The sequence below is a fragment of the Nannospalax galili genome, unplaced genomic scaffold, assembly GCF_000622305.1.
Source record: "Nannospalax galili isolate Female #2095 unplaced genomic scaffold, S.galili_v1.0 scaffold146, whole genome shotgun sequence".
NCBI classification, from domain to species: Eukaryota; Metazoa; Chordata; class Mammalia; order Rodentia; family Spalacidae; genus Nannospalax; species Nannospalax galili.
Genome location: NW_008357929.1, coordinates 5642228 through 5652546, shown reverse-complemented (window position 1 = coordinate 5652546; position 10319 = coordinate 5642228). Strand labels below are relative to the sequence as shown.

At 42.5% G+C, this 10319-nt stretch overlaps 1 protein-coding gene across 7 annotated transcripts in view; it reads right to left on the bottom strand.

The window, feature by feature from the left end:
* Nucleotides 1-10319, bottom strand: part of Myh8 (myosin heavy chain 8) — a 33336-nt gene that overhangs the window by 5974 nt on the left and 17043 nt on the right. For all 7 annotated transcript variants that reach the window (XM_008855715.3, XM_008855716.3, XM_008855717.3 and 4 more), the window contains 13 exons: nt 8258-8500; nt 7985-8161; nt 7762-7907; nt 7591-7681; nt 6994-7383; nt 6489-6615; nt 6061-6179; nt 5733-5929; nt 4108-4291; nt 3845-4010; nt 3626-3750; nt 1716-2024; nt 509-712 (listed from right to left, as the gene is read on the bottom strand). In XM_008855715.3, the coding sequence (XP_008853937.1) occupies nt 509-712; nt 1716-2024; nt 3626-3750; nt 3845-4010; nt 4108-4291; nt 5733-5929; nt 6061-6179; nt 6489-6615; nt 6994-7383; nt 7591-7681; nt 7762-7907; nt 7985-8161; nt 8258-8500 (2478 nt within the window). The remainder of the gene's footprint in view (nt 1-508; nt 713-1715; nt 2025-3625; nt 3751-3844; nt 4011-4107; nt 4292-5732; nt 5930-6060; nt 6180-6488; nt 6616-6993; nt 7384-7590; nt 7682-7761; nt 7908-7984; nt 8162-8257; nt 8501-10319) is intronic.

Sequence of the window (10319 nt, the reverse complement as noted above, 5' to 3'; positions counted from 1 at the left end):
GGATCTCTAGATAGGCTGACTAGATTCAGCAGATGGACAAGCACTGGGGACACTGATAACACAGTGGACAGTAACAGGGATGACAGTGTATATAGGCTCCAGTGGGGGTGGGGCTATGGGAGGGTGCCATTTGGGATGCAGGTATAAAGATGAGTAAGATTGTTTGTGATGTTCTGTATGAAATACACACACACACACACACACACACACACACACACACATCAGTAAATTTAAAAAAAAGTATTAAAAAAAGAGAAAATGACCCAGACAGCAGAGCCTTATTTGTAAATAAAAACAGCAACAACAAAAAAACCATTTTGGCTAAAAAAAAAAAGAATCTAGAAAAGACAAATAGGAATAAACAATAAAATCACCCATAGTCCCATCACCCAAAGGCAAGTGCAATTGATATTTTAGAGCATGCCCCCACGCCTGTTTATATGCACACACACACGCGTGTTTATATGCACGTAGTCCTCACTTGGTGGTGCACCAGCTTTCATCTCACCTGGGTGTGGAGGAGCTGCACACGCTCGCTGGCGTCCAGCAGCTCCTGCTCTGCGATCTTCCTGCCCCTCTCCGTCTGCTCCAGTGTGGCCCGCAGCTCCTCCACCTCTGCCTGCAGCAGGTTGGCTCTGCGCTCTGCAATCGCCAGCTGCTCCTTCAGGTCCTCCTGGCCCCGCAGAGCATCATCCAGGTGCAGCTGGGTGTCCTGTAAGTTAAAAAAGGATCTTAAATATTCGATAGAGGGTGTGAACATCCAGGAGACATGCTGGAAGAGTATTTTGATGCCAGGAACCGGAATTGACATGCCTGTCATTTGAATGAGCTTAAGAATGGTGGTGGCATTTGCTCAGGGTGTGAGAGAATTATCAGGAGACATAGGTTCCTGCCATGTTACTTCCTTTAACTGGTTAATTATCATGTGCAGATTACGAGTGTGTATCATTTAGAGAGCATTTTCCGTGTATTCTATGAGCTCTTGACAATCTGTTATCTCATGTGATCCTCACAGTTGTGCTGGGGATGAAGAGGAAATAGGCCTGAGAGGTTAAATAACTTGCCTAAACTTTGTTTAGTGATAAAACTGAGACTCAACCTCATGCCTGACATGCGGAAAGTCTGTGTACATTCTGTCATGTCACGTCTTGGTCTCCGGACTTCTATTTGTTCTTCTACATATAATTTCTATAGAACTGTTATGTTCTAAGTATATTTAATTAGCTTTCTTTGTGTGTTTATCTGTATAATTTGGTAAAGGGGGGGGGAGATGGTTGTAATGATTAGTGTTAACTGTCAACTTGACCTAGGATGAGTCTCTGGCATGCCTGTGAGGGATTATTATGATTTTGTTAATTGATGTGGGAAGACCCATCTTAGTTGTGGGTGGCACCATCACCTAGGCAGAGGATCTTGGGCTGTATAACATGGAGAGTCAGAGGAGCACTGGCTTGTATTCACTGCTGCCTTCCTGACTGTGGGTGTGATGTGAGCAGCTGCTTCAAGTTCCTGCTGCCTTGACTTCCCTGCCAAGGTGGATTGTACCCTTGAACTGTGAGCCAGAATAAACCCTTTCTCCCTTAAGGTATGTTTGCCTGAGTGTTTTATCATAGCAACAGGAAAAGTAACTAGGCAGATGGCTTTATCAGTAACTGAGGGAATGGTGGGCAGTTATCTTCTGTGATTCATCTGAGAGGCTAATGTGGATCACGTACCTTGAGGATGCCCTGGGTGTTCCTGTAGTTTCTCAGGCTCTCTGCAGCCAAGCGATTGGCATGGTTGAGCTGGATTTCCATCTCATTGAGGTCTCCCTCCATCTTCTTCTTGACTCTCAGGGCATCGTTCCTGCTCCTGATCTCTGCATCCAGTGTGCTCTGCATTGTCTCCACGACTCTGATGTGGTTTCTCTTGAGCTGGTCGATCTCCTCATCCTTCTCAGCAATCTTCCTGTCAATTTCAGACTTGACTTGATTCAGTTCAAGCTGGATGCGCAGGATCTTTCCCTCTTCATGTTCCAGAGATGCCTTATGAAAACAGTGATCGATTAATAATGGATGAGAATGTATTTGGAGTCTAGTTGGAGTTTATGAAGCAAACTTATTGATATCATCTTGTTTGATTTTATAGTCAATACAGTCCTTCTAAGACCCTTCAAGTTGAATCATTCATTTGTTTATTCAGCCCCAGATTATATAAGGCAGCTCAGTAGGAAAGATGCTGTGTACTAACAAACATATTAGTACTAACAGAATTATATGATTAAGCTTATATGCAGTAAATATGAACTCATAATCTGTTTTATAAATTAAAAAAATTCATGTCTGATGTACTAGTCTGGCATAGAAACTCAGTTTTAAATAGTTTTTTTTGTGATTATATAATGTGTGTTCTTTGTAGAATGTGAAGAGAACATATAAAAACAGTTATCTAGGGTGCTGGAGAGATGGCTCAGCAGTTAAGAGCACTGGCTGCTCTGGCAGAGCACCTGGGTTCAGTTCCCAGAATCCACATGGCAGCTAATAAGCATCCTTAACTCCAATTTCAGGGGCTCTGATGTCATCTTCTGGCTTCTGTAGGCATTGTACAGACAAGGTGCACTTAATACACACATGTAGGCAAAGCACTTATCAACATTATTTAAAAAAACAAAAACCAAACCAGTCTTCCACTGTGCCTCACTGAGATACTATTTTAATGTGGTACATTTTTCTGCTCTGTTTTTCCTACATACATATATGTTTTGGGTGTTTTTAGACAGGGTCTCTAGTTTTGTGGTTCAGGTTGGCCTTGAGCTCATGATCCTCCTGATCCTCCTGCTTTCCCTATTTCTCTATACTTTTATATAATCAAAGTTGTGTCTGCAAATCTGTATATTGGTTTTTAAAAGCAAAATATTTACATCTATCATAAATCTTTCTCTATATTATTCATAACTTTTGGGGGGATATTCTAAGACAAGATTTTGCTATATAGCCCTGGCTGGCCTAGATCTTACTGCAAAATATAGGTTCATCTCACACTTGCAGTAACCCTCCTGCTTCTGCCTTCAGAGTGCTGGGATTTCAAGTGTGTGCTACCATGCCTGGCTATTAATCATACTTAATGGTTGTGTGAATTTCTATCATGTAGATATTCTATAATTTTTTTATTATTTTTCTTGGATCGGACACCTTTGTCTTAAAGCTTTACTTCTTTTTAAGATTTTTGTTTTGCTTGTGATACATTTTATGAAACTGAATTGATGGGTCAGAGTCTTTATGATTTTTTAATATTTATTTTTATTCATGTATATGTTATGCCGTGTGTGGAGGTGACTCTAGAGACTAGAAGAGGACATTGAGTCCCCTAGAGCTAGAGTTACAGGCAGTTTTGTGCTGGGAACCAGAGCTGCTGGTGCTCTTAGCTGCTGAACTCCAGCCCCAGTATTTACACTTTTAAGGCATTTGATAATGATCATCATTTTTAAGGCTTTTGATAATGAGCACCAACTTGCCTTCAAAGGTCCTTCAAGTTTAAATTGCCACTGCTCCATAGTAATGTATTCAATGCACAGTACCATTACTCAGTTTGAGTATTTTCTCTACCATTTATCTACAGTTTCCCCCCACAACATAGAAACATGTACCTCTGCTTCCTCTAAGGCAGCCTGGATATCACATTTCTCTTGTTCCACCTGCTTCTTTATTTTCTCTAATTCATGAATTTGCTTCCCTCCCTCTGCAATCTGCTCGGTGAGATCAGAAATCTCCTCTGTGGAAGAACAGATGCGGGGGATGGTTGGACTTGTGGCAACATGAAGGGTCCAGCAAGGGCTAAGTAGGGTAGGGCAGGCCTCTGGACTCACGCTGCAGGTTCTTGTTTTCTCTCTTCAGCGTTTCCAGTTGATCCAGGGACTCCTCATAGGCGTTCTTCACCTTGAACAGCTCAGTGCTGAGCGAGCGGGACTCCTTCTGGGAGGCCTCCAGCTCAGCCTGAGTTTCCTCATACTTCTGCTTCCATTCTGCCAGGACCTGGAAGCACATCGGCAGTTAACCTCTGAACCCAGGAGAAAGGTCAGCTTCCCCCTAGGGAGTCAACATCAGTCACTGTGTCATGTGACTGAGTCACCTTGTCGAAGTTCCTTTGCTTCTTATCAAGCGCTGCACAGGCAGCGTTAGATCTCTCCACATCAATCATGAGGTCCTCCACCTCGTTCTGCAGCCGCTGCTTCGTCTTCTCAAGAGAAGCGCATTTGGCGTTCACAGCTTCTACGTGTTCCTCGGCATCCTGCAGACGCTGAGCCAGCTTCTTCCTGCAAAGTTAGCCAGGCTGTCAAGACCTGGCCAAAGCCAGGAGCAAAGAGATAACCTCCATGACCCCTTCTCACAGTCCGGTTCTGCACTGGCAAATACCATATGGTTTTCAAAGCTGTGATCACCAGATCTGATTTCTAGAGAGATAAACTGGAAAGTTCCAAAATGCCAGGCAGTTGGACTTGAGTAATTGGGGTGGTACTGAACTCCCAGAGGCTGCTGGTGTTTTTAGCGGTGTGCCTTACTACATCAGTGACTCAGGATTTCTAGGACATCTGATTGCATATGATTGTGAAAATGACTAGCTAGGACAATGTTATTGATGGATTTACATATCTCTTCTGATACCAAAGAAGGGGCTGATACTTTTTATTGAACAAAAATTCTGAGCATGTTTGTTTTTGTTTCATTTTTCAGACCTTCCCTCTAGAGAATATCCAGTTTCTTTTAATAATGCCTATTTAGACAATCTAACCAGAGTACACAATTGATAGATAAATCCAGACAACTCATTTAGCTGAAGCAAGGGCAAGTTTTATCCTTCATTTGAACTGTCTATATTCTTGCTTCATTCCTAATTGTGTGCCATACCCTTAGAAACAGAAACACCTTTGACATTGACACACAAGAATGTGTACTTGAAGGTGTCGTTTAGTCTACCAAAACTAGGGCCCTCCTTTATTTAAACCAGTATTACTGACTTTATTTGAACATTTTGTATGGTTTGGGGAACTGCAATGTGAGTTTTAAGAGGGATGTCTGGCTACTCAGTGCTTAAGAGGACCTTTGGAGTCAACACATCTAGTTCTGACCCTAGCTGTTCCTTTAGTTGAGTATGATGCCCTTAGATTAGTAAGTTAACTTCTTGTGGCCTCCGTTTCCTCATCTGTGAAATGAAGAAAATAGCAACAGCAACATAACATTGCTATGAAAACTAAATGAGTGTGTGGATATGTAGTACTTGACACAGGAATGTAGACAGTTCAAAGGAAAGGCAAAACTTGCCTTTGCTTCAGCTCCATGAATTGTCCTGAGTTATCTATCAATTTCTTTCTCTAGTTAGGCTATACAAATATACATAATCACAAGAAACTTCGTTCAGGAGCTGGAGAGATGACTCAGTGGTTTAGAGCACTGGCTCCTTTTGCAGAGCACCTGGATTTGATTCCCAGCACCCACATGGCAACAAACGACTGTCCTTAACTCCAGCTCCAGGGGATCTGATGCCCTCTTCTGATCTCCTTGGGCATTGCATGACATGGGTACACCTACTTACATACAGGGAATACACTCATGCACATTAAAACAGGTAAAAATAATAAATAAAAGAAATTGCATTCAATAAATGTTAGCTTCTGCTGTTTTCATGTTATCAGCAAGCTCATCAGGGCCTCTTATGGGAGTTGCTTAGTTAAGTAGCCAAGAGACCGCATCACATACTTGGCCTCCTCCAGCTCCTCGGTGCGCTGGATGGCGTCTGTCTCATATTTGGTCCTCCACTGGGCCACCTCACTGTTGGCCTTGGATAGCGCCCTCTGCATCTCGGCTTTGCCTTCCTGCTCCTCCTCGTACTGCTCCCGCAGCAGGTCACAGTCGTGGCGGGAGGACTGCAGGGCGTGGGCCAGCGCACTCTTGGCCTGCCAACGTGACAGTCATTTTGGTGACTTAAATTCATATATTCTGTAGTACTTAACTTATGCACCTCAAGTAGGACATCACTGGGCATGTTGAGTCTTGGTTAGTCAATAAGATCTTTGGGAAAACTCACCTTGGTTTCTTCCTCCAGCTGACGCTTCAGTTCCTCAATCTGCTGAGTAGATGCTTGTTTGCTTCTGGAAAGCTGAGAGACTAAAGCATCTTTTTCATCTAATTGTCGGGAATATTCACCTAAGAGTAATATAGGCAGATGAATTAATGGTATAACAAGCCCTATGTGTGTGTATATTTTAACTTCTAAATAGAAATAGATAGGAAATAAAAGTCATAATTTAACTGTCATGGAGGGAAATGTAGATTATCCACAGAATCACCACCGGAATGTAACAAGAAAACTTTGCTTATTTTTGCTTTCCCCAAATTATCCTGACAGATTGTCTGTTTCCTTCTGAAATGAGAGCATTGCTACTTGTTCACAAACCCGAGTCACTTTCACGTTATTACAAGGCCTCCGGACCCCAACAAGACATCCGTATGTACCTGCTTCTGTCTGCAGGCGAGCTCTCTGGGCCGTCAGCTCATTGATCATCCGCTGCTGCTCCTCCTCCTTGGTCTTCAATTCACTCACCTGATCCTCTAGGGTCCTGCACATCTTTTCCAGATTGCCCTACAGGACACGTGGCAGGGAAAGCGGAAGCGCTGAATATAGCCCCCAAAGGAAAAAGTAGCTCTGATTCCTAAACTACCTTTAGAGTTTGGAATATCTGTGAAGCCTGAGTAGAAAGTTATGGTCAGCTCTGTGGACTATACCAGAGTTGAACGTGTTAAATTCATTGTTGGAAACTTTCCACGGAGCTCAGTGATATTGACACCTAGGTGGATTTTGAAATCACCTTAGTGGGATATAGTCGGTAATTTAAAAAATAAAACAAGGGAATATATTAGGGTAGAAAAATCTTTGAATAGTGCTATAAAATGTCCGAAAACCAGGTTTAATGCCAAGAGCAGTGTCGGATGTTCTTCTGAATCATTTAGAGACGAGTACCTTGGCTTTGGAAATGGCCTCTGCATTACTGCTGAGGTCGTCGATCTCCATCTTCATCTCGCTCTTCTCCTTCTCCAGCTTCTGCTTGACCCGCTGCAGGTTGTCGATCTGCTCCCCAAGCTCCGCCACGCTGTCAGCGTGCTTCTTCCGAAGCGTGGCTGCCGTGGCCTCGTGCTGCAGGGTGGCCTCCTCCAGGTCCCTGCGCAGTTTCTGGAACTCGGCCTCCCGCTTCTTGTTTAATTCCACCTGAGCAGAGGTGGCCCCGCCGGCTTCTTCCAGCCTCTCACTAATCTCCTCCAGTTCCCGGGCAAGGTCAGCGCGCTGCTTCTCGGCTTTGGCCCTGGAGGCCCGCTCTGCCTCGATTTCCTCCTCCAGCTCTTCGATGCGGGCCTGGGAATCAAACAAGCACATTAACATATCTCAAATTCATATCAACTTTAGTGTTTTTTGGTGTGCAGAGAAAAAAAAAATACTGGTAAAAGCCTGGGCATGGTGGTGCATGCCTGCTGTCCTAGAGCTCAAGATGCTGAGGCAGGAGGATTGTGAGTTTGAGGTCAACCTGTGACCTCCTTACAGAAAGGAAAGAAGGTGATTTGCCTGCAGCTCTTTGATCTTCTTTTGTAGCTGGATTTCTACTGCTTGCTCATCTTCAATTTTGCTTATCAAATTGCTGATTTCGAATTCTTTCCTTTAGACAACAGAAGAAACATATTAGTAATCACATTAATTGAAGATGATATGACATAGAATTCTTTTTGGAGCACCTACTTTTTAAGCTTTTCATCAAGTTGCTGCTTGTCATTTTCTATGTCCATTGTGGATTCTTGGGCCAGTTTGAGGTCTCCTTCCAGCTTCCTCTTTGCCCTTTCTAGGTCCATTCGAAGCTTCTTTTCTTGCTCCAGTGATCCTTCAAGCTAATGGAGAAGTGACTAGGTGAAGATTGAAAGTGCATTTTCAGAAGTGCTTCAAAAAGGCATTTAAAAGTGCTCACATCATCCACTTGCTGTTCAAGCTTGGTTTTGGCCTTGGTCAGGGTGTTGACTTTGTCCTCCTCTGCCTGCAGGTCATCCAGGGTCTGCTGGTGGGCCTCTTGGAGGGCCTTCTTCTCCTTGGTCAGCTTGGCGATGGTCTCGTCCAGGCCTGCCATCTCCTCAGTGAGGTTTTTGACCTACAGAGAGGAAGAAAGAGAGGCCTCTGCTACAAAGCAGCCCTGTTGGTGGCAGGACCCTGACCTCTGTGTGGTGCTGCGGAACCTGCTTCCTACCTTGTTCTCTGTGGCGTGCTTCTCCTTCTCAACCTTGGCCAGGGTCAGCTCAAGGTCATCGATGTCTTTCTTCAGTTCTGAACACTCATCCTCCAGCTTCCTCTTCTTGGCCGTCAGCTCGGCGTTGATCTCTTCCTCATCCTCGGCTCTCTCAGTCACCTCCTTGATTTTGGCCTCCAGCTGGATTTTGTTTTTGATCAGCTGGTCGCACCTTTCCTCTGCATCAGCCAAGCTGTCTGCTTCCTGTGGAGAGATTCATTGAGAAAGTGTTACTTATTTTGAAACTTAACTTTTTGCATAAAGTATTTAGTGTTTATCTGAATTCTGTTGAATTTCTCAGCATGAATTTAAATTCACCTTTAATTGAACATTATTACCTGACCTGGAGGCACGCAACTAATTAGAAATGAGACTGGAGGTTCTGATGCAAATGAGTCTACACAATGGTTGGATTGGAAAAGCCCCGACTGTTTGAAAAATTCTGTGTGGAAGAGTGGAAAGAACGGTAGATGGAGCAGTAAGAAACCTGGACTCTTATCTCTGTGCGTTCAGTCTTGGGCAAATCACTTTTCCCTTTAATCTCGGTTTTTCATTTGTAAATAAGGAGGTTGGAATAAATGATTTCTAGACTCTATTCAATTGTAATATTCAAAGATTTTGATTTAGTGAAATTGGTTAGTTTCGATTTTGATCATTTTTCAAACAACTAGTTGTCAAAATGAATTTTAAAAAAAGAAAAGTCAATACATTTCCATGCAACATTTTTAATCTATTCAAACTTTTCGGATGGCCTATAACAGCACATAATTGTTTGAACTTTCCATTTAAAGAATTACCTATTAGCCTTAAAGTGAATTCCAGAATATATAAGAACAAGTAATTCTGAGGAATTGTATGGCTTTATTAAGTTTTTATGAGCAACTAATTAAAGGACTCAAAAATTCAGCCACTAACTTATTAGATTACTCTACCCTAGGGATTTCTTTAGCTCCTCGGTGTTTATTTTATCTTGAGTTTTTAAGTGTTTAAAATGGATGAGGATGAGGACTTCCCAGGTCCTTTAGTTTTTATTTTAATAGTGATTTACTCCTCACATATTTATTCTGATAACCATTGAAAGTGATGGAGAGAATCTGGTCTCATCCATTTGGAAAACTATTCTTTTCTAGTTACTTTATAACATTGTTGGGTTTGTTATCAAAGAAATGGGAGATTATGTTTGGCTGTTGCTAAATTTTCTCCCCACGTTGACTACAGCTCCTTTCTGGACTTGTAACAGTGGCCTTAAGAAACCATTCTTATTAAAGGGAGAATCAGGGAAGATCTTCACACTGCCTTCCAGGCTCGTAGTCAGCTCAAGTAAAGTCAGCTCAAAAACATGTTTATGTTTATTGAGATCAACCACAAGGGTTTTTATTCATTTTTTTTGAGACAAGGTCTTACTATGTAGACCAGGCTGGCCTTAAACTCAGAGGTTGTCCTACCTTTACCTCATGAGTGGTCGGATTAAGGGTGTGCACCACCATGCCTAACTAGGACTGTACTTTTAAGGTTGGAATGATACAGGCCAGTCAAAGGAATAAAATATTTGAGTAAGATTTGGGATTTGGTTTTAAGTTGTTTTCATCAAAGTTGTTAAATTTTGTGATGTTAATGAATCTTCCTTTTTCCTTCATGTAACAAACAAGTCATTATACCTTTCAGAATACCTCACAGACTACTGAAAAATAAGTAAAATGCTAACAAAACAAAATTACCACCACCATTACCAACAACAATAACAATACATAATCTTTTTTTTTTTTCTTGGGGAAAGTCCATTTTGCAAGCCAAAGTCTATGGACATCTCCATATCATGGTAACATGCTGCATTCCTACTTCAGGGTACTTACAGATTGAACCTGGAGTTGAAGGTCATTTTTCTCTTTCAACAGTGATACCATCTTTTCCTCCAGCTCCTTCCTCTTTGCCTCTGACTTGGCAAGCTCATCTTTGGTTTTCTGGAACTCTTCTTTCATGGTGGCCATCTCCTTCTCAGTCTCTGCACTCTTCAGCAAGGGCT